General features: G+C 58.9%; 2 protein-coding genes across 2 annotated transcripts; both read left to right on the top strand.

The window, feature by feature from the left end:
- The first annotated feature begins 751 nt into the window (after positions 1-751).
- Positions 752-14,987, top strand: TM6SF2 (transmembrane 6 superfamily member 2). Its single transcript, XM_085040375.1, has 11 exons — positions 752-925; positions 4,405-4,511; positions 5,295-5,392; positions 6,458-6,561; positions 7,331-7,413; positions 8,022-8,146; positions 9,911-10,012; positions 10,837-10,929; positions 12,021-12,140; positions 13,857-14,219; positions 14,394-14,987. The coding sequence occupies exons 1-10, from the start codon at positions 843-845 to the stop codon at positions 14,058-14,060; spliced, it is 1,119 nt and encodes a 372-aa protein (XP_084896501.1). The 5' UTR covers positions 752-842; the 3' UTR covers positions 14,061-14,219; positions 14,394-14,987.
- Positions 14,988-15,519: 532 nt separating this feature from the next.
- Positions 15,520-22,095, top strand: HAPLN4 (hyaluronan and proteoglycan link protein 4). Its single transcript, XM_085040451.1, has 5 exons — positions 15,520-15,718; positions 17,741-17,867; positions 19,153-19,515; positions 20,205-20,507; positions 21,755-22,095. The coding sequence occupies exons 2-5, from the start codon at positions 17,741-17,743 to the stop codon at positions 22,093-22,095; spliced, it is 1,134 nt and encodes a 377-aa protein (XP_084896577.1). The 5' UTR covers positions 15,520-15,718.
- The last annotated feature ends 441 nt before the right edge of the window (positions 22,096-22,536 follow it).

Below are 22,536 nucleotides of genomic sequence, written 5' to 3'. Positions count from 1 at the left end.
AATTCCAGGAAAATTCAGGGCAAATTCCAGGAAAATCCCACAGGATCAGGAGGGCAAAATTCCCGAGGGATTTGGGAATAAAGGAAAAGCTGGAGCAGACGCCCTGGGGGAAATTTGTGGGGTTTGGGAATTTTTCAATCCCTCAGGAATTTTTTCCAGCCCTGGGATGTGGATCCAGGTCTTTCCTGGGGGGAAAAAAGGGGGAAAAAAATGGGAAAAAGACAGGAAAAGTTGCAGGAATTCTGAGCTCCTCTGAGCTCCAATCCTCACTGAAATCTGGGACAAAAACTTGGGAATTCTGAGCTCCTTTTCTCACCAATCCTCACTGAAATCTGGGATAAAAGTTTGGGAATTCTGAGCTCCTGCTCCCTCCAGTCCCTGTCCCCCTGTCCCTCTCCTGTTCCTCTGTCCCTGCCATGTCCCTCTCCTGTCCCTCTGTCCCTCTCCTGTCCCACATCAGTCCCTCCCCCTGTCCCCGCTCTGCCCCCCCTGTGTCCACCTCGTGTCCCTCTCCTGTTCCCTTGTCACGCCCTGTCCCTCTGTCCCTCTCCTGTCCCCCGTCCATCCCTACCCATGTCCCCCATGTCCCCTCTGTCCCCCGTCCCTCTCCCGTCCCCCTGTCCCTCTGTCCCCCAGTCCCTCTCCTGTCCCCCTCTGTCCCTCCCCTGTCCCTCCCCGTCCCCCCAGTCCCCCTCCCTGTCCCCCTCCCGTCCCCCTCCTGTCCCTCTCTGTCCCCCTCCTGTCCCTCTCTGTCCCCGCGCTGTCCCGCTCGGCGCGGCCCTGTCCCTTTAAGCTCTCCGCGGTGTCGCGGTGTCGCGGCGGTCCGAAGTCCTCTCGGTGCCATGGAGCTGCCGGCAGCGCTGGCTGCCCCTCTGCTCGCCCTGCCCGCCGCCTTCGGGGCCACCGCGCTGCCCGGCCTGGCCCGGTGAGTGACACCGCAGCGGGGACACCGGGAACGGGGACGGGAATGGGAATTTGGGAATGGGAGGGATCACCGGGAATGGGAACGGGATTGGAGAATGGGAATGGGGATACCGGGAATGGATCACCGGGAATAGGGAACGGCAGGAATGACCGGAAACGGGGACGGGAATGGGGATACCGGGAGTGGGAATGGGGATACCGGGAATACACCAAAAACAAAAAAAAAAAAACCAAAAAACCCAAAAGGGAATTCGGGAATGGGAGGAATCACCGGGAATGGGAACGGCAATGGGAATGAAGGGAATATGGGAACGGGAATCCTGGAAGGGGAGGAATCACCGGGAATTGAGGGAATCCGGGAATGGGGAATGGGAGGAATCACCGGGAATGGGGAATGAGAGGGAACCCCGGGAATAGGGAACGTGAGTGGGAAATGGGAGGAATTACCGGCAATGGGAACGGCAGGGAACCCCGGGAATGGGGAATGGGAGGAATCACCGGGAATGGGAACGGCAATGGGAATGAAGGGAATATGGGAACAGCAGGAATTACCGGGAATGGGAACGGCAGGAATCACCGGGAATGGGGAATGGGGAGCGGGGAATGGGAGGGACCCCGGGAACGGGAAATTCGGTCCTGCCCGGGAATGGGGAATGGGAATGGGAATGGGAATCCAGGAATTGGTAACGGGAATGGGGAACGGGAGGAATCACTGGCAATGGGAACGGGATGGATGACTGGGAATGGGACCGGGAGGGACCCCCGGGAATAGGGAATGGGGAGCGGGGAATGGGAGGGACCCCGGGAACGGGGAATTCGGTCCTGCCCGGGAATGGGAATGGGAAATGGGAACTGGGAATCCGGGAATGGGGAACGGGAATGGGAATGGGGAATGGGACCGGGAGGGATCCCCGGGAATGGGGAATTCGGTCCTGCCCGGGAATGGGAACGGGATGGATGACTGGGAATGGGACCGGGAGGACCCCCGGGAATGGGGAATGGGCAGCAGGAGAGACCCCTGGGAATGGGGAATTCGGTCCTGCCCGGGAATGGGGAATGGGAAATGAGAGAGACCCCCGGGAACGGGGAATGGGACCGGGAGGGATCCCTGGGAATGGGGAATGGGACGAATCACCGGGAATGGGAACGGAAGAGACCCCTGGGAATGGGGAATGGGAATGGGATCCTGCCTGGGAATGGGGAGCATCCTCCGGACCGGGAGCTGTGTGCCCGAAAGGGGACAGGGGCTGTCCTGGATCGGGGATCCATCCCGGGATTTTCCCCATGCATTTCAATCCCGGGATTTCCCCATGGATTCCAATCCCGGGATTTCCCCATGGATTCCAATCCCGGGATTTCCCCATGGATTCCAATCCCGCTCCGGCAGTTTATCCCCAGCAGAGCCACTCCCAGCCATCCCAAATCCCGGGAATTCGGGTGAATTCCCTGGGAATTCCAGCCCGGAGTGTCCCTGTCCCTCCCGGAGTGTCCCTGGCGGTGACGTGGCTGCTGTCACTGTCGCTGTCACTGTCGCTGTCACCCTGCTGATCCCGGAATTCCCGAGCCAGGGAATCCCGGAACAGCAATCCCAGCGCTTCCTCTCCCGCTTTTTCCCCTTTTCCATGCAAACCCACACTCGGGATGCTCATTTTTCCCAAATTTCCAACCCCAAACCCCAGGAATCTCCAGCTCGGGGTTTTCTCCCTGTTTTCCTCCATCCTTTTCCCATTTTTTCTGTCCTTCCGTTCCCTCCAGGCCTCTTCGCCTTCCTTTTCCGTGTCAATTTGTTTCCTTATAAATTCCTTATTAATTTGTTTTCATCTGGGATGTCAAATCCACCCTTTTTTTGGGATTCTCCCCCTTTCTGGGGGGATTTTCGCCTTCCCAATCCATGCTGGGATGTCACCTCCACCCTTTTTGGGGGATTCTTCCCCTTTTTTGGGGATTTTCTCTTTCCCAATCCCTACTGGGATGTCAGATCCACCCTTTTTTTGGGATTCTCCTCCCTTTTTTGGGATTTTCCCCTTCCCAATCCATTCTGGGATATCACACCCACCTTTCCTTTGGGATTTTCCCCTTCCCAATCCCTACTGGGATGTCAGATCCACCCTTTTTTGGGGGGATTTGCCCCCCGGTTATTCCAGGATCCAGATTTTCCCTCCATAGGGTTTTCCATGGGAATGAGGACAATGGGGCCGTGTGGGGTTTGACCCTAAATCAGTGGGATAATGGGGCTGGAGGCAATGGGGCCATGCTGGGTGTGGGTTTGATCCTAAATCAGTGGGAAAAGGGATTTTCCATGGGAATAGGACAATGGGGCCATGTGGGGTGTGGGGTTTTATCCTAAAAATCAGTGGGCTAAGGGATTTTCCATGGGAATGAGGGCAATGGGGCCATGTGGGGTATGATTTAGGGTTGACCCTAATTCACTGGGCTAAGGGATTTCCATGGGGCTGTGCTGGGTGCTGATCTCTGACCCTAAACCAGTGGGATAAAGGATTTCCATGGGGCCCACCCACCCAAATCAGTGGGCTAAGGGATTTTCCATGGGAATGAGGGCAATGGGGCCATGTGGGGTATGATTTAGGGTTGACCCCAAATCAGTGGGCTAAGGGATTTCCATGGGGCTGTGCTGGGTGCTGATCTCTGACCCTAAACCAGTGGGATAAAGGATTTCCATGGGGTTAATGGGGTTGTGCTGGGCTGTGGGGTCTGACCCTAAATCAGTGGGATAAAGGATTTCCATGAGGCTGTGCTGGGTGCTGATCCCTGACCCTAAATCAGTGGGCTAAGGGATTTTCAATAGGAACGAGGGCAATGGGGCTGTGTGGGGTTTGACCCTAAATCACTGGGCTAAGGGATTTCCATGGGGCCATGTGGGGTGCTGATCTCTGACCCTAAATCAGTGGGATGAGGGATTTCCATGGGGCCATGCTGGGTGCTGATCTCTGACCCTAAACCAGTGGGCTAAGGGATTTCCATGGGGCCATGTGGGGTGCTGATCTCTGACCCTAAATCACTGGGATAAAGGATTTCCATGGGGTTAATGGGGTTGTGCTGGGCTGTGGGGTCTGACCCTAAACCAGTGGGCTAAGGGATTTCCATGCCGGGTGCTGATCTCTGACCCTAAATCACTGGGCTAAGGGATTTCCATGAGGCTGTGCTGGGTGCTGATGCCTGACCCTAAATCAGTGGGCTAAGGGATTTTCAATAGGAACGAGGGCAATGGGGCTGTGTGGGGTTTGACCCTAAATCACTGTGCTAAGGGATTTCCATGGGGCCATGTGGGGTGCTGATCTCTGACCCTAAACCAGTGGGCTAAGGGATTTCCATGCTGGGTGCTGATCTCTGACCCTAAACCAGTGGGCTAAGGGATTTCCATGGGGCCATGTGGGGTGCTGATCCCTGACCCTAAACCAGTGGGCTAAGGGATTTCCATGGGGCCATGCTGGGTGCTGATCCCTGACCCCAACCCCACAGATCCCCCTCGGCTCTGGCACTGGTGCTGCTGCTGCTGCTCCTCGGCCTCAGCGCCATCCTCATCCTCAGCGGAGCCATCAGCCACTTCCAGGACCCGCTGTTCTGCCGTGAGCACTGCGGGGATTTGGGGTCTGGGATTTGGGGTCTGGGATTTGGGGTCTGGGGTTTGAGGGGAGCTGCTGGATCTGCAGGGATTTGGGGTGTGGGGTGTGGGATTTGGGGTCTGGGGTTTGGGGTCTGGGGTCTGGGGTATGGGGTTTGGGGTGTGGGGTTTGGTATCCGGTATATTGTATTTGGTATCTGGTGTTTGGGATCAGTATTTGGGATCTGGGATTGATCAGTTCTTTGGGATCTGGGATTTATTTGGGATCAGTATTTGGGATCTGGGATTGATCAGCATTTGGGACCTGGGATTGATCAGTTTTTTGGGATCTGGGATTTATTTGGGATCTGTTCTATGGGATCTGGGATATATTTGGCAGCTGGGATTTGGTATCTGATATTTGGGATCTGGGACTGATCAGTTCTTTGGGATCTGGGATTGATCAGTTCTTTGGGATCTGGTATTTGGGATCAGTATTTGGGATCTGGGATTGATCAGTATTTGGGATTTGGGATTTATTTGGGATCAGTTTTTGGGATCTGGGATTGATCCGGTTTTGGGATCTGGGATTGATCAGTTTTTGGGATCTGGGATTTATTTGGGATCAGTATTTGGGATCTGGGATTGATCAGTGTTTGGGATCTGGGATTGATCAGTATTTGGGATCTGGGATTGATCAATTTTTGGGATCTGGGATTGATCCAGTTTTGGGATCTGGGATTGATTTGGGATCAGTATTTGGGATCTGGGACTGATTTAGGATCAATTCTCTGGCTGCTCCCCGCAGTGTTCACAGCTCTCTCGTTCGTCTCTGCCGTGGATCTGCTGATCGCTCTGGAGGAAGATGAGATCATCTCGGGCTTCATGGAGACCTACGTGAGAGAGGTGACAGCGCTGTCCCCAGGTGTCCCCAGGTGTCCCCAGGGTGTCCCCGCTGTGTCATCTGACTGTCCCCGGGGTGTCCCCACTGTCCCTCTAGGCTGTGTCCCCACTGTCCCTACTGTCCCCTCTGTTGCCAAGATGTGTCCCCTCTGTCCCCTGAGTGACCCCACTGTCCCTGGGATGTGTCCTCGCTGTCCCCCCAGTCCCCCCTGGGCTGTGTCCTTGGTGTCCCCCCTGTCCCCGCTGTCCCCGGTGTGTCCTCCCCTGTCCCGGGCCATGTCCCCGCAGTGTCCCCACTGTCGCTGTCCCCAAGATGACCCTACTGTCCCCGGGTCTGTGTCCCCGCTGTGTCCCCAGTGTCACTGTCCCCGCAGTGTCCCCACTGTCGCTGTCCCCAGGATGACCCTACTGTCCCCGGGTCTGTGTCCCCGCTGTGTCCCCATTGTCGCTGTCCCCGCGGTGTCCCCACTGTTGCTGTCCCCAGAGTGACCCTAGTGTCGCCGGGTCTGTGTCCCCACTGTCCCCCCTGGGCTGTGTCTCCACGGTGTCCCCGCTGTGTCCCAGCTGTCCACGCCGTGCCCCCAGTGTCGCTGTCCCCGTGGTGTCCCCGCTGTGTCCCCAGTGTGGCTATCCCCGCTGTGTCCCCACTGTCCCCGGCCCATGTCCCCACGGTGTCCCCAGTGTGCCTGTCCCCGCAGGGTGACCCTACTGTCCCCGGGCTATGTCCCCGTTGTGTCCCCGCCGTGTCCTCCCTGTCCCCACTGTCCCCGGTGTGTCCTCCCTGTCCCAGGCCATGTCCCCGCGGTGTCCCCACTGTCGCTGTCCCCGGGTCTGTGTCCCCGCTGTGTCCCCAGTGTCGCTGTCCCCAGGATGACCCTACTGTCCACGGGTCTGTGTTCCCCCTGTCTCCGGCCCAGGTCCCCACTGTCCCCGGCCCATGTCCCCGCTGTGTCCCCAGTGTGGCTGTCCCCGCTGTGTTCCCCCTGTCCCCGGGCCATGTCCCCGCTGTGTCCCAGTGTCGCTGTCCCCGTGGTGTCCCCCTGTGTCGCAGTGTCGCTGTCCCCGCAGGGTGACCCGCAGCTGCGCACGTCGCACGGCCTGCTGAGCTGTTACTGGGATGGCACAGTGCACCTGGGGCTCTACCTCACCATGGCGGCAGCCTGCGGCCTCAGGTGGGGGAAATACCCAATTTTGGGATCTGGGGGATCGGGAAAATCCCGGATTTTGGGGATTGGGAAAATCCCGGATTTGGGGATTTGGGGGATCAGGAAAATACCGAATTTCGGGGTCTGGGGGATCGGGAAAATACCGAATTTTGGGATCTGGGGGACCGGGAAAATACCGAATTTTGGGTAGAGGGGCTTGGGGACCCGGGAAAATCCCGGATTTTGGGAGGAGGGGTTTCAATGGGCTGGGAAAATCTTGATTTTCGGGAGGAAGGGGCTGGGAAATCCTGAATTTTGGGAGGAGGGGATAGTGGAGGAAATCCCGGATTTTGTGAGGAGTGGGCTCGGGGGAAAATCCTGAATTTCGAGAGGAGGGGGCTATGGGGAAATCCTGAATTTTGGGCAGAGGGGCTCAGTGGGCTGGAAAAATCTAGAATTTTGGGTAGGGGGGCTTGGGGGAAATCCCGAATTTCGGGAGGAGGAGGCTCAGTGGGTTGGGAAAATCTCGATTTTCGGGAGGAAGGGGCTCAATGGGCTGGAAAATCTCGAATTTCGGGAAGAGAGGGCTCTGGGGAAATCCCGAATTTCGGGACCTGGGGGCCCGGGATGATCCCAAATTTCGGGAGGAGGGGGCTATGAGGAAATCCCGACTTTTGGGATGTGGGGGATCGGGAAAATCCCGAATTTCGGGAGGAGGGGGCTCAATGGGCTGGAAAATCTTGATTTTCGGGAGGAGGGGGCTCTGGGAACATCCCGAATTTCGGTGTCCCTGCAGGAAGAACTACCGCAGCCTGGGGCTCTTCTGGCTCGGCTCCATGCTGATGGGAGCGCTTGTGTTCCTGCTGGGAAACCTGCTCGGTACTCGGCCCGGGGACCCCCTGAGCCCTCTGAGACCCCCCCGAGACCCCCTGAGACGATCTAGAAACCCCCTGAGCCCCTCCGGGAACCCCTGATCCCTTCCAGGACCCCCTGAGTCCCTCCAGAACCCCTCCAGGACCCCACTAGACCATCCAGGACACCCCGATGTCCCCCAGGACCCCCTCAGCCCTTCCAGAACCCCCTGAGACCCTCCAGGACCCCCTGAATCCATCCAGAGCCCCCTGATCCCCTTCAGGACCCCCTGAGTCCATCCAAGACCAACCCAAACCCCTCCGAGACCCCCTCAGACCATCCAGAACCCCCAGAGACCATCCAGGACCTCTCCAGGACCCCCTGCTCCCCTCCATGACCCCCCGAACCCCTCTAGGACCCTTTCAGGATCCCCTGAACCCTTCCAGAACCCCGTGAGCCTCTCCAGGACCCCCTGATCCCCTCCAGGAGCCTTCCAGGACCCCCTGAGCCTCTCCAGGACCCCCCAAATCGCCCCAGGACCCCCCAAATCCCTCCAAGACCCTCTCAGGACCCCGAACCCTCCATGACCCCCCAGGACCCCCCTGACCCCCAGGCCCACCCCGCTGTCCTTGCAGGGAAGTTCAGCTCGGAGCTGGGTCTGTCCTTCCTGCTGCAGCTCCCTTACCTGCTGCTGCTGCTCTGGGCTGCCCGCAGGATTTACCTGCAGCCCCGGGAGCTGCCCAGCCTCAGCCCCGAGCAGGTGAGCCGGGACGGGATGGGGCAGAAGGTGTGGAACCCAAAATACCAAAATCCCAAAATCACAAATTCGCGAAAATCCAAACTCCCAAATCTGAAAATCCCAATTTCCCAAAATCCCGATTTCTCAAATGCCCAAAATCCTGAAATCCCGATTTCCCAAAATCCCAAATTCCCAAATCTGAAAATCCCAATTTCTCAAATGCCCAAAATCCTAAAATTGCGGTTTCCCAAAATCCCAAAACCCTGAATTCCCAAAATCCCAATTTCCCAAATTCCCCAATCCCGAAATCCCGATTTCCCAAAACCACGATTTCCAGAAATCCCGATTTCTCAAATTCCCCAAGTTCACAAAATCCCTAATTCCTGAAATCCTGAAATCCCAAATTTGCAAAATCCCAAATCCCCAAATTTTCAAAATCCCGAATTCCCGAAATCCCAATTTCCCTACCTGCTGCTGCTGCTCTGGGCTGCCCGCAGGATTTACCTGCAGCCCCGGGAGCTGCCCAGCCTCAGCCCCGAGCAGGTGAGCCGGGAGAGGATAGGGGTGCCGAACCCAAAATACAGAAATCCCAAATTCACAATAATACAAAATCCCAATTTCCCAAACCTGAAAATCCCAAAATCCCGATTTCTCAAATGCCCGAAATCCTGAAATCGCGATTTCCAGAAATCCCAAATTCCCAAATCTGAAAATCCCAATTTCCCAAAATCCCGATTTCCCGAATACTCAAAATCCTGAAATTGCGATTTCCCAAAATCCCAAAATCCCAATTTCCCAAATTCCCCTAATCCTGAAATCCCACTTTCCCAAAACCCCGATTTCCAGAAATCCCAATTTCTCAAATTCCCCAAGTTCACAAAATCCCTAATTCCCGAAATCCTGAAATCCCAAATTCACAAGATCCCAAATCCCAAAATTTTCAAATTCCCAAAATCTCGATTTCCCTACCTGCTGCTGCTGCTCTGGGCTGCATGCAGGATTTACCTGCAGCCCAGGGAGCTGCTCAGCCTCAGCCCCGAGCAGGTGAGCCAGGAGAGGATGGGGGTTTGGGGGGCCTGGGGATGGTGTGGACCCCGAAATCCCCAAAATATCTATTTCCCGAATTCCCCAAATCCCAAAAAAAATCCCGATTTCCCAAAATCTTAATTTCCCGAAATCCTGATTTCTCGAATTCCTGAAATCCTGATATCCCAAAATCCAGGTTTCCCAGATTCCCCAAATCCTGAAATCCCTATCTCCCAAAATCCTGAGTTCCCGAGATCCTGAAATCCCCAAATTCCGAAATCCCCAAATCCCGATTTCCCAAAATCCTGAATTCCTAAAATCCCGAAATCCTGAAATCCCGAATTCGCAAATTCCCGAGATCCCGAAATTCCAAATTCCTGAAATCCCGAAACTCCCGAGTTCCCTGAATTCCCAAATTCCCGAATAATTCCCGCTAATTCCCGAATAATTCCTGATTTCCCTAAATCCCAAAATTGCGAAACTCCCGAGTTCCCTGAATTCCCAAATTCCCGAAGTCCTGAATTCCCAAATAATTCCAGACAATTCCCCAATAATTCCCCAATAATTCCCAACAATTCCGGAATAATTCCCGACAATTCCGGAATAATTCCTGAATAATTCCCAACAATTCCGGAATAATTCCCGACAATTCCGGAATAATTCCCGAATAATTCCCGAATATTTCCCGATAATTCCTGACAATTCCCAAATTCCCGAATCCCCAAATTCCCGAATAATTCCCGAATTCCCGGTTCCCAGGTGTGGCAGGAGCAGCACCAGCCTCTCCTCCGGCGGCCGCGGGACCTGGCGCTGGTTGTGCTGCTGCTGCTCTGCGCTGCCTTCACCTTCTTCCGCGGCTTGGTCAGCTGGGGGGCGAGGAGGGGGTCCTGGGGGGATCGGGGCGGATTTGGGGGGGTCCTGGTGGGGGTCAGGGGGTCCTAGGTGGGTTCAGGGGGTCCTGGGGGGGATCGGGGGGTCCTAGGTGGGTTTAGGGGGTCCTGGAGGGTCCCGGAGGGAGTCCTGGAAGGGATCTGGGTGTCCTGGATGGGGTCAGGGTGGTCCTAGATGGACTCGGGGGGTCCTGGAGGGGATCGGGACGGATTTGAGGGGTCCTGGAGGAGCTCTAGGGGGTCCTGGAGGGGATCTAGGGGTCCTAGGTGGGTTCAGGGGGTCCTGGAGGGTCCCGGAGGGGGTCCTGGAAGGGATCTGGAGGTCCTGGATGTGGTCAGGGTGGTCCTAGATGGACTCGGGGGGGGGGGTCCTGGAGGGGATTTGGGGGTCCTAGATGGGTTTGGGGGGTCCCGGATGGGCTCGGGGGGACCTGGGGGAGGCCTCGATGGGTTCAGGGGGTCCTGGAGGAGCTCTGGGGATCCAGGATGGAGTCGGGGAGTCCTGGAGGGGCTCAGGGGGTCCTAGATGGGTTCAGGGGGGCCTTGAGGGGGTCCTGGGGGGTTCAGGTGGGTCCTGGATGGTCTCGGGGGTTCCTGGATAGACTCAGGAGGTCCTGGATGGGCTTTGGGGTTCCTGGATGGTCCCGGAGGGTCTCGGGGGTTCCTGAAGGGTCTCAGGAGGTCCTGGATGGACTCAGGGGGTCCCGGAGGGTTTCAGGGGTTCCTGGATGGACTCAGGGGGTCCCCGAGGTTCCCCCTCCCCTCGCCCACCTCCCCTGTCCCCTCCCTGCCCAGGTGGTCCTGGACTGCCCAGCCGATTCCTGTTTCGAGTATGGCTACCAGCGCGAGCCCTACCTGCGAGACCCCGTGGCTTACCCCAGGGTGCAGGTCAGGGGACACCGGGGACATCGGGGACAGGGGCTGGGGGACATTTGGGACACCGGGGAACATCGGGGGACAGGGGCTGGGGGACACTGGGGACACCAGGGGACACCAGGAGACACCGGGGGACAGGGGCTGGGGGACACCCTGGACACCAGGAGACACCGGGGGACAGGGGCTGGGGGCACCAGGGGACACCCCGGACACCCCAGGGTGCAGGTCAGGGGACACCGGGGGACATCGGGGACACCAGGGGACAGGGGCTGGGGAACGCCAGGGGACACCCCAGGGTGCAGATCAGGGACAGGGGACATCGGGGACACCAGGGACACCAGGGGACACCGAGGGACATTGAGGACAGGGGGACATTGGGGACACCAGGGGACGCCAGGAGACACCGGGGGACAGGGGCTGGGGGACACCCTGGACACCAGGGGACACCAGGGGACAGGGGCTGGGGGCACCAGGGGACACCAGGGGACACCCGGACGGGGTGAACCCGGACCCCAGCTGCACCCTTTGGGGCCGGGGGGATTTGCACCTTTTGGGGTCGGGGATTTGTCACCCCTTGGGACCGGGATTTGTCACCCCTTGGGACCGGGATTTGTCACCCTTTGGGACCAGGATTTGTCACCCTTTGGGGTCGCTGTTTTTCCCCTTTTTTTCCCGGGATTTTCCCCCTTTTTTGCCGGGATTTTTCCACTTTCTTTTTGCAGGGATTTTTCACCCTTTATGACCTTTTGAGACCAGGACATTTCACCCTTTTTTCCGGGATTTTCTCCCCTTTTTTGCCGGGATTTTTTTCCCTTTTTTGCCGAGACTTTTCCCCCTTTTTTCCCGGGATTTCCCCCCTTTTTTTGCAGGGATTTCCCTCTTTTTTTGCAGGGATTTTCCCTCGCTTTTCCCGGGATTTTCCCCCTTTTCTCCCAAGACTTTTCCCCTTTTTTTCCCGGGATTTTCCCCCTTTTTTCCCGGGTTTTCCCCCCTTTTTTTGCCGGGATTTTCCCCCTTTTTTCCCGAGACTTTTCCCCTTTTTTCCCGGGATTTCTCCCCTTTTGGGACCCCCCGGACCCCCCAAACCCTCTCTTTCCCCCCAGATGCTGCTGTTCCTGTTCTACCTGCTGCCCTTCCTGCTGCTCGCCGTCCTGGGGCTGATCCTGCCCGGCTGCTCCTGGCTGCCCGACTGCAGCCTGCTGGCCGCGGGGGCTGTGGCTCAGGTGGGAAAAACCCCCAAAAAAAACCAAAAAACCCCAAAAAAACCAGAAAAACCCCAAAAAACCCAGAAAAACTCAAAAAAACCCCAAAAAAACCGCCCAAAAAACCCCTGAAACCCCCCAAAACCCCAGAAAAACTCCTAAAAAAACCCCAAAAAACAAACAAAACCCCCCAAAAAACGCCAAAACCAAAAAAAAATCCCCAAAAATCCCAAAAAACCCAGAAAAACTCAAAAAACCCAGAACTCCAAAAAAAACCCCAAAAAACAAAAAACCAAAACCCCAAAAACAAAAACCCCAACCCAAAAACCAAAACAAAAAAACAAAAAAAAACCCCAAACCCAAACAAAAAACCAAAACCCCAAAAAAACAAAACCCAAAAAAAAAACCCCAAAACCAAAACCCCCAAAAGACCCAGAAAAACTAAAAAAAAGCCCAAAAAAAACCCAGAAAAAAACCCCACAAACCCCCTAAACCCAAAACCCAAAAAACCAAAAGACCCAAACCCCAACACCCCCAGAAAAACTCAAAAAACCCCTCCAAAAAACCCAAAAAACTAAAAAAAAACCAGAAAAACCCCAAAAAAGCCCAAAAAAACCCAGAAAAAACCCCAAAACCCCCGGAAAAAACCGCCAAAACCCACAACGCACCCCCCCCAAAATCGCCAAAAAACCCCAAAAACCCGCGGGGATGGGCAGAAACCCCAAAAGGGATGGCAGTGGGATGGGTTTTGGGGCGGCAGGGCTGCAACTGGAGCAGCTCGGCTGCGATTGAATTGCTTTGGGCTCGGGGGATTTGGGAAGAGGTGGGATTGGGGGATGGAAATAGGGTGGGGGAGGGAGGTGGGATATGGGATTGGGATTTGGGATATGGGGTATGGGATGTGGGATATGAGATTGGGATATAGGGTATGGGATATGGGATGTGGGGTATGGGATTGGGATATAGGTATGGGATTGGGATATGGGATTGGGATATGGGTATGGGATTGGGATATGGGATTGGGATATGGGTATGGGATGGGCTGGGGGAGCTGCTGGAGGAGAGCAGGCTTTGGGGTCTGGGGCTGCACCTTTTGGGGTTTGCTCCTTTTGGGGTCGGGGGGCTGCAGCCTTTCGGGTCGGGGGGGTGAACCCTTTGGGGTCGGGATGGCTGCACCCTTTGGGGCCAGGGGTTTGCACCTCTTGGGGTTTGCACCCTTTGGGGTTTATATCCTTTGGGCTTGGGAGGTTTGCACTCTTTGGGTTCAGGGGACTTACACCCTTTGGGGTCGGGATGGCTGCACCCTTTGGGGCCAGGGGCTGCCCCCTTTGGGTTTAGCCCCCTTTGGGCTTTTCCCCCTTTGGGGTTTGGATTTTCCCCCTTTAGGATTTTCCTCCTTTAGGGTTGGGATTTTTCTCCCTTTGGGATTGGGATTTTCCCCCTTTAGGGTTTGGATTTTCCCCCTTTGGGATTTTCCTCCTTTGGGATTTTCCCCCTTTGGGGTTGGGATTTCCCATTTGGGGTTTGCCCCCTTTGGGATTTTCCCCCTTTAGGGTCGGGATTCCCCCCTTTGGGATTTTCCCCCTTTCGGTTTGGGATTTGCCCCCTTTGGGATTTTCCCCTTTTGGGGTTGGGATTTGCCCGTTTGGGATTTGCCCCCTTTGGGATTTTCCCCTTTAGGGTTGGGATTTTCCCCCTTTGGGATTCCCCCTTTTGGGATCTCTCCCCGCCCCGCAGGCTCAGTTTTCCCACCTGGGCTCCTCGCTGCACTCCCGCACGCCGTTCCCCTACCAGACCCCTGACGATGTCTTGGGGACATTCCTGCTCTCCAACCTGCTCTTCGCGCTCTGTCCCCAACTGCTGGCGCTGCGCTGCGTGCGCGCTCCCGCCTTCTTCCTGCCGCGCGCGGCCCCGACCGCCCGGGCCAAGAAACACCAGTGACCGGCGGCTGTCCCCTCCCGGGGGTGCTGTCACCTCCCTGGGGTGCTGTCACCTCCCGGGGGTGCTGTCACCTCCCTGGGGGTGCTGTCACCTCCCTGGGGCGGCTGGCACCTCCCCGGGGTGCTGGCACCTCCCCGAGGGTCCTGTCACCTCCCGGGGGTGCTGTCACCTCACTAGGGGTGCTGTCACCTCCCCGAGGGTCCTGTCACCTCCCCAGAGCTGCTGTGCCCACCCAGGGCTGCTGTCACCTCCCTGGGGTTGCTGTGCCCACCCAGGGGTTGCTGTCCCCCGGGCGGCTGGCACCTTCTGGGGGTTGCTGTCCCCCTCCCCGAGGGTGCTGTGCCCACCTAGGGGTTGCTGTCACCTCCCCGGGGTTGCTGCCACCTCTCTAGAGATCCTGTCACCTCCCTGGGGCGGCTGGCACGTCCCCGAGGGTCCTGTCACCTCCCTGGGGCGGCTGTGCCCATCCGGGGCTCCTGTCACCTCCCACTTGGCTCCTCTCCCCGATGGGTCCTGTCACCTCCCCATGGGATTGCTGTCACCTCCCCGGAGCTGCTGTCCCCACCCGGGGGTTTCTGTCCCCACCTCCGGGGCTCCTGTCCCCACCCGGGAATCGATGTCCCCATACGGAGGTTGCTGTCCCCACCCAGGGGTCGCTGTCCCCACCCATGCTCCCTGTGGCCACCCTGGGCTCCTGTCCCTTCCCCGGTCCCCACCCGGGGGTCGCTGTCCCCACCCCGGGGTTTCTGGCCCGTCCCGGGGCTCCCGGTGGTCCCGGATGTCCCTGTCCCATCCCGGATGTCCCTGTCCCATCCCGGATGTCGCTGTCCCCTCCCGGGGGTCCCGGCCGGGCTGGGAGGGCTCAGCCATGGGGACAGCGCCAGGGAAATGCCGTTTATAAAATAAAGGAGCTGCGGTTCGCTCCGAGCCCCGTGTCCCCTGTGTGCCCGGGAGTGTCCCCTCTGTGCCCGGGAGTGTCCCCTCCGTGCCCGGGAGTGTCCCCTCTGTGCCCGGGAGTGTCCCCCACCGGGGTTTGTGGGGTTTTTACCGGGATTTGTACCGCGGTTTGCGGGGTTTTTACCGGGGGTTGTACCGGTTTTTTTACCGCGGTTTGTGGGGTTTTACCGGTGGGGTTGTACCGGGATTTTTACTGCGGTTTGTGGGGGTTTTTCCCGCGGTTTGTGGGGTTTTCCAGGGGTCTGTAGGGTTTTACCGCGGTTTGTGTGGTTTTACCGGGGGTTGTGGGGTTTTTCCCGGGGTTCGTGGGGTTTTTACCGCGGTTTGTGGGGTTTCACCGGGGTCTGTAGGGTGGCACCCCCGGTGGGCACCCAGCCGAGCTCGGTGGTCGCAGCCGCCCTCGCTTTGCCCGCGGCGGAGCTTTCCCGTCCGCAGCTTCCCGTACCCGCTCGTTCCGCTCCCGGTAAAGCTCCCGGTAAAGCTCCCGGTAAAGCTCCCGGCAGAGCTCCCGGCAGCACCGGTGACCTTGGCGAGCGGCCGGCCGTGCGCAGCGCGGGGATCCGGGCAGGGCCGGGCCGCTCTCCCGGTGCCGCCCCCTGCGCGGAGCCGCACCGCCGAGCACCGGCACAGCACCGGCAGAGCACCGGCAGCGCTACCGGCGGCAGCGGCAGGGCCGCTCGGGCTCGGGGCTCCGGGACACGGTGAGTGCGGAGCCACCCCGCCGGGCGGGCTGGGGGCACCGGGTGAGACCCCCGGGAGCGGGAGGGGCGCGGCGGGCGGGGGTCGCAGCCCGGCGTTGTCCCCGCGCTGCGCTGTCCGCACCGGTACCGGAGAGTCCCGCAGCCGCCGCAGTGTCCCGCACTGCAACACCGCACCGGAGAGCCGCGCCGCCGCAGCCGGTGCTGCCCCGGGAGCGGGTCGGGATCCCGAGGGGCTGCCGCGGTGCTTTCCGCCACCGGAGGGGACACCGGGACCACCGGGGGGGCTTTGGCGGTGCGCCTGTCGGCACCGGGCAGCGGGACCCCCGGCGGGCTCTGAGCCCGGATCGGCACCGGGACCACCTGGAAGGGCTGCCCACCTCCCCCAGCCCCCGGAACGGGAACCGGGACCACCGGGAAGGGCTGCCCACCTCCCCCAGGCTGTCCCTGTCCCCCGGATCGGCACCAGGACCACCGGGAGAGGTTTTTCCCTCTCCCCCAGCCCCTTGATTGGCACCGGGACCACCGGGAGGGGTTTTTCCCTCTCCCCCTGCCCCCTCGGCTCGGTACCGGGACCCCCGGGGGTCGCCGCCCTCCCCCTGCCCTGGGGGGATTCATTCCCACCGGGAGGAGCAGCGGAGCCAGGCTGGGATTTGGGGATCCCCGAAAGCCAGGCTGAGGATTTAGGACACCCCAGGACCGCGGGGGGCTCAGGATCGCAGCCCCCCGAAGTGGGGAGGCTCCGGGATAAACCCCCCCGGGCTGTGCTGGGCAGGGGGCTCCGGGCCGGGGGTCCCGGGGGTCCCGGGGGTGTCTCGGGGGTCTCGGGGGGCTCCGGGCCGGCCGTGCCCGCCGGCTCGCTTTGCAGAGGTGCCATAAATAACTCAGCAGCTCCGGCCCGGCGCGGCTGCCATGAAATATTCATCGCCTGAAAGCGAGACGAGTTCAGAGCTGGGGCTGGGGGCGGGCGGGGGACAGCGAGTGACCGGCCGGGGGTCCTGGGGGGCTCTGCAGGGCTGGGGGGCGACAGGGAGTGACTCAGCCGGGGGTCTCTGGGGAATGGGGGGCAGAAAGTGACCGGCCGTGGGTCTCTGGGGGTCTCTGCAGAGCCAGGGGGCGACAAGGACTGACCAGCCGGGGATCCCTTGGGGGCGACAGGGAGTGACCAGCCGGGGGTTTCTGGGGAGCTGGGGAGGGCAGGGAGTGACCCAGCCGGGGGTCTCTGGGGGGACAGAGAATGACCCAGCAGGGGGTCTTTTGGGGTCTCCGGGGGTCCCTGGGAGGCGACAGGGAGTGACCCAGCAGGGGTTCCTGGGGGGCGACAAGGACTGACACTGGGTGCTGGGTGACACTGGGTGCTGTCACCACTCTGGGTGGTCACCACGTCGTTTCTGGGGGTCTGGCAGAGTTGGGGTTCAGTTTTTCCCCTCAACCGGGAGGGTTTGGGGGGCGACAAGGAGTGACCCAGCCAGGGGTGTCTGAGGCTCTCTGGGGGGCGACGAGGACTGACCCAGAGCCCAGCAGGGTGACACTGGGTGACACTGGGCGCTGCCACCCCACTGGGTGCCACACCCCATTTCTGGGGATCTGGCGGAGTTGGGGTTCAGTTTCCCCTCACCCGGGGAGGTCTGGGGGCAACAAGAAGTGACCCAGCCAGGAGTCCCTGCAGGGCTGGGGGGCGACAAGAATTGACCCAGAGCCCCACAGGGTGACATACGGGGTGATGTTTCTGGGGGTCTGGCGGAGTTGGGGTTCGGTTTCCCCTCAGCCGGGGGTCTGGGGGTGCTGAGGTTTGGGTTCCCCCAGCTGGGGGGTCTGGGGGTGCTGAGGGTCAGTTCTCCTCAGCCGGGGGTCTGGGGGTGCTGAAGTTTGGGTTCCCCTCAGCCGGGGGTCTGGGGGTGCTGAGGGTCAGTTCTCCTCAGCCGGGGGTCTGGGGGTGCTGAAGTTTGGGTTCCCCCTAGCCGGGGGGTCTGGGAGTCAGTTCCCCTCAGCCGGGAGGGTGCTGAGGGCTCGCTGCCCCCCCAGATGAGCCCCCCAAGCCCCCGGGCCGCTGGCCAGGCGCTGCTGCTGCTGCTGCTGCTGCTGAGCGCCGCGGTGACAGCGGATGTGCTGCTGGACGGGAGGGGCAGGAAGAAGGTGGTGCATGTGATGGGTGAGTGGGGGGCTAGGGGGGTCCGGGGGTGGGATTGGGGGGTGGGATGCTGGGATGGGATCTTGGGATTGGATATTGGGATGGGATGGGATGGGATAATGGGATGGAATAATGGGATACTGGGATACTGGGATGGGATATTGGGATGGGATATTGGGATTGTGGGATCTCGGGATCCTGGAATCCTGGGATCCTGGGATCCTGGGATCCTGGGATCCTGGGATGGGCTGGGATAATGGGATACTGGGATAATGGGATAATGGGATACTGGGATAATGGGATAATGGGATACTGGGATGGGATTTGGGGATGGGATGGAATGGGATACTGGGATGGGATCATGGGATAGTGGGACAGGATCCTGGGACGGGATACTGGAATGGGATGATGGGATGAGATACTGGGATCAGATGGGACACTGGGATCCTTGGATGGGATACTGGGATACTGGGGTGGGATCATGGGATGGAATCATCATGGGATGGAATACTGGGATACTGGGATGGAATAGGATACTGGGATGGGATGATGGGATAATGGGATCATGGGATGGGATCAGGGGAAGCTCCTGCACCACTGGGGTGTTGGGTTTAATGCCCCTCAAAGGTCTCTAATGTGTCCCTTGTGTCCCTCTGTCCTGTCCGGGGAGTGGGAAAGCTCCTGGGATTATCCTGAACTGTTCTTAGGGTTTGCAAAGCCCCTAAAGGAGAGGAATTCCCCCTAAATGGTGTCCCCATGCCTTTCCCCTAAAAGAGAGGAATTCCCCCCAAATGGTGTCCCCACAACCCCATCCTGCCTTTTCCCTAAAAGAGAGGATTTCCCCACATTCCCCTCCTGCTTTGCCCCCAAAAGAGAGAAATTCCCCCCAAAAGACAGAAATTCCGCCCAAAAGATGTCCCCAGAAGGTGTCCCCACATCCCCATCTTGCCTTTCCCCTAGAAGAGAGGAACTCCCTCCACATTCCCCTCCCGCTTCTCCCCCAAAAGAGGAGAATTCCCCCAAAAGGTGTCCCCACATCCTGCTTTGCCCTTCTTCAGACCCTTCCCCTGGCACGGCTACAGGTCCAGCCGGGTCGAGGGTCCCTCCTGACCCCCTGTCCCTCCTCAGACGGGTGACAGCGGTGACAACGGGCCGAGGGTCCCTGCTGACCCGCTGTCCCTCCGCAGAGGGGTGACAGCGGGTCTGGCCAGGTCCAGAGTCCCTCCTGACCCCCTGTCCCTCCCCAGAAGGTGACAGTGGGTCGGGCCAGGTCGAGGGTCCCTGCTGACCCGCTGTCCCTCCTCAGAAGGTGACAGCGGCGCCGTGGTGGTGCAGACAGCCCCGGGCAAGGTGGTGACCCACCGCGGCGGCACCATCATCCTGCCGTGCCGCTACCACTACGACATCTCCTCGCACGACCCCGCCGAGATCCGCCTCAAGTGGACCAAAGTCACCGAGCCCATGGCCTTCGTGGATGTGTTCGTGGCCCTGGGCAAGGCCAGGAGGGCTTTTGGCTCCTACCGGGGCCGCACGGCCCTACAGGAGGATGGCGTTGGCGACGCTTCGCTCATCATCCGCAACGTCACCCTGCAGGACTACGGGCGCTACGAGTGCGAGGTGACCAACGAGCTGGAGGATGACACCGGCGTGGTCAAGCTGGACCTGGAAGGTAGCCCGGGATGGCCAGGGTGGTGTTCGTGGGGTTTGTGGAGTTTGTGGGGTTTGTGGGGTTTTTCACACATAGTTTTGGTTTATGGGAGTGATGGGGTTTATGGGTTTATGGGAGTTATGGGGTTTTAGTGTCACTGGAGGATGACAGTGCAGTGGTCAAGCTGGACCTTGAAGGTAGCCCAGGATGGCCCGGGTGGGGTTTGTGGGGCTTTACAGGGGTAGTTTTGGTTTATGGGAGTTATGGGGTTTAGGGGTTTATGGGAGTTATGGGGTTTTATTGTCGCTGGAGGATGACAGCAGAGTGGTCAAGCTGGACCTCGAAGGTAGCCCAGGATGGCCCGGGATAGCCCGGGATGGCCCGGGTGGGGTTTGTGGGGTTTTTCAGGGGTAGTTTTGGTTTATGGATGCTCTTATGGGGTTTATGGGAGTTATGGGGTTTTATTGTCACTGGAGGATGACACTGGAGTGGTCAAGCTGGACATTGAAGGTGGCTCAGGATAGCCTGGGATGGCCCGGGTGGGGTTTGTGGGGCTTTTCAGGGGTAGTTTTGGTTTATGGACTCCGTTATGGGGTTTATGGGTTTCTGGCAGTTATGGGGTTTTATCGTCGCTGAGGATGACACCAGAGTGGTCAAGCTGTACCTCGAAGGTGACCCACAGCCCCTTTTTTCCCTGCCCGCCCCTCCAGGGGTGATTTTCCCGTACCACCCTCGCCTCGGGCGCTACACCCTGAACTACCACGAGGCTCAGCGCGCTTGCCAGGAGCAGGATGGCATCCTGGCGTCGCACGACCAGCTGCACCAGGCGTGGCTGGAGGGCATGGACTGGTGCAACGCGGGCTGGCTGGAGGACGGCTCGGTGCAGTACCCCATCTCCCGGCCCCGCGAGGAGTGCGGCCGCAAGGACACCCCGGTGGGGGTCAGGAACTACGGGTACCGCCACAAGGACAGCGAGCACTACGACGCGTTCTGCTTCACTTCCAACCTGGATGGTGGGTGAGAGGGGAAACTGAGGCATGGGGTGGGCTGGGGAAACTGAGGCATGGCGTGGGCTGAGGGAAACTGAGGCATGGGGTGGGCTGGGGAAATGAGGTTTGGGGTGGGCTGGGGGAAACTGAGGCACGGGGTGGGATGGGGAAACTGAGGCATGGGGTGGGGGGAAATGAGGTTTGGGGTGGGCTGGGGGAAACTGAGGCACGGGCTGGGGAAACTGAGGCACGGGGTGGGCTGGGCAAACTGAGGCATGAGGGTGGGCTGGGGGAAACTGAGGCATGAGGGTGGGCTGGGGGAAACTGAGGCACGGGGTGGGTGGAAATGAGGTGTGGGGTGGGCTGGGGAAACAGGCACGGGGTGGGTTGGGGAAACTGAGGCACGGGGGTGGGCTTGGGGGTTCCCGGGAAAACCTTCATTTTCCCCATTTTAAGTAAAATTTTCTTCCTGAAAACCTTCATTATCCCATTCTAGGCAAAAAAAATAAAAGAAGGGAAAACCTTCATTATTTCCCTTCTAGGAAAATTTACTTCCTGAAAGTCTTTATTATTCCCTTATAGGCAAAGTTTACTTCCTGGAAACCTTCAGAATTATCCTTCAGGCAAAATTTCCTTCCTGAAAACCTTCGTTATTCCCTTTTAGGCAAAGTTTTCTTCCTGAAAACCTTCCTTAACCCCTTCTAGGAAAATTTACTTCCTGAAAACTTTCATTACCTCATTTCAGGCAAAATTTACTTCCTGCAAACCTCCATTATCCCCTTCCAGGCAAAGTCTACTTCCTGAAAACCTTCAGAATTATCCTTCAGGCAAAGTTTACTTCCTGAAAATCTTAACCCCTTCTAGGAAAAGTTTGCTTCCCGAAAACTTTCATTATCTCATTTCAGGCAAAGTTTACTTCCTGCAAACCTTCCTAAACCCTTTTAGGCAAAATTTACTTCCTGAAAACCTTCTTCACCCCCTTTTAAGCAAAGTTTTCTTCCTGCAAACCTTCCTCACCCACAAACCCCACCCCCCCCCCACAACACAAACCCAATCCCCTTCCAGGCAAAATTTGCTTCCTGCAAACCTTCCTCATCCCCTTCCAGGCAATATTTACTTCCTGAAAACCTTCATTATCCCCTTTTAGGCAAAGTTTTCTTCCTGAAAATCTTCATTATCCCCATTTTAGGCAAAATTTACTTCCTGCAAACCTTCATCATCCCATTTTAGCCAAATTTTTCTTCCTGCAAACCTCCCTCCTCCCCTTCCAGGCAAAGTCTACTTCCTGAAAACCTTCCGCAAGCTGAGCTACCCGGAGGCGGTGCAGGCGTGCAAGAACAACGGCGCGGCGGTGGCCAAGGTGGGGCAGCTGTACGCCGCCTGGAAGATCCAGCTGCTGGATCGCTGCGAGGCGGGCTGGCTGGAGGACGGCAGCATCCGGTACCCCATCGTGAACCCCCGAGCGCGCTGCGGCGGCCGAGAGCCCGGCGTGCGCAACCTGGGCTTCCCCGACAAGAAATACAAGCTGTTCGGGGTGTATTGCTTCAAAAAAGCGGGAGGAACCCCGCAGGAGAAGGGGGCGCTGGGCGGGGGGCACCCCAAGCGCGTGTGAGGGTGGCGGGGATCGCGGCACGCCCGGGTTTTGGGTCGGGGGTCTCAGCTGCCCCTGGGCTGGGGCGGCGCGGGGAGCTGCGGGCAGCCCCTGCCTCGGGCTGGACAGCTGGCAGAGCCCTCGGTGGCGTTTGGGGACAACGCGGTGACACGGGGAGGGTTTGCCGAGCCCGGCCGGGAGCTCCGCGCTGGGACAGCTCCGCGCTGGGGACAGCTCCGCGCTGGGGACAGCTCCGCGCTGGGAACAGCTCCGCGCTGGGGACAGCTCCGCGCTGGGACAGCTCCGTGCTCGGGCAGCTCCGCGCTGGGACAGCTCCGCGCTGGGAACAGCTCCGCGCTGGGACAGCTCCGCCCTGGGGCAGCTCCGCGCTGGGGACAGCTCCGCGCTGGGACAGCTCCGCGCTCGGGGCAGCTCCGCGCTGGGGACAGCTCCGCGCTGGGA

The sequence above is a fragment of the Lichenostomus cassidix genome, chromosome 28 (assembly GCF_008360975.1).
Source record: "Lichenostomus cassidix isolate B80296 chromosome 28, HeHo_3.0, whole genome shotgun sequence".
In the NCBI taxonomy this organism is placed as follows: domain Eukaryota; kingdom Metazoa; phylum Chordata; class Aves; order Passeriformes; family Meliphagidae; genus Lichenostomus; species Lichenostomus cassidix.
The sequence above is the reverse complement of the archived record's forward strand: the minus strand, read 5'-3'. Positions and strand labels throughout refer to the sequence as shown.

Coding starts and splice junctions, on each gene's coding strand:
- TM6SF2 (XM_085040375.1), top strand. CDS start 843: ATGGAGCTGCCGGCAGCGCTGGCTGCCCCTCTGCTCGCCCTGCCCGCC. Junction 6,562..7,330: donor GCGGCAGCCTGCGGCCTCAG/GTGGGGGAAATA, acceptor GTGTCCCTGCAG/GAAGAACTACCGCAGCCTGG. Junction 10,013..10,836: donor TCACCTTCTTCCGCGGCTTG/GTCAGCTGGGGG, acceptor CTCCCTGCCCAG/GTGGTCCTGGACTGCCCAGC.
- HAPLN4 (XM_085040451.1), top strand. CDS start 17,741: ATGAGCCCCCCAAGCCCCCGGGCCGCTGGCCAGGCGCTGCTGCTGCTG. Junction 17,868..19,152: donor GAAGGTGGTGCATGTGATGG/GTGAGTGGGGGG, acceptor GTCCCTCCTCAG/AAGGTGACAGCGGCGCCGTG. Junction 19,516..20,204: donor GGTCAAGCTGGACCTGGAAG/GTAGCCCGGGAT, acceptor CCGCCCCTCCAG/GGGTGATTTTCCCGTACCAC.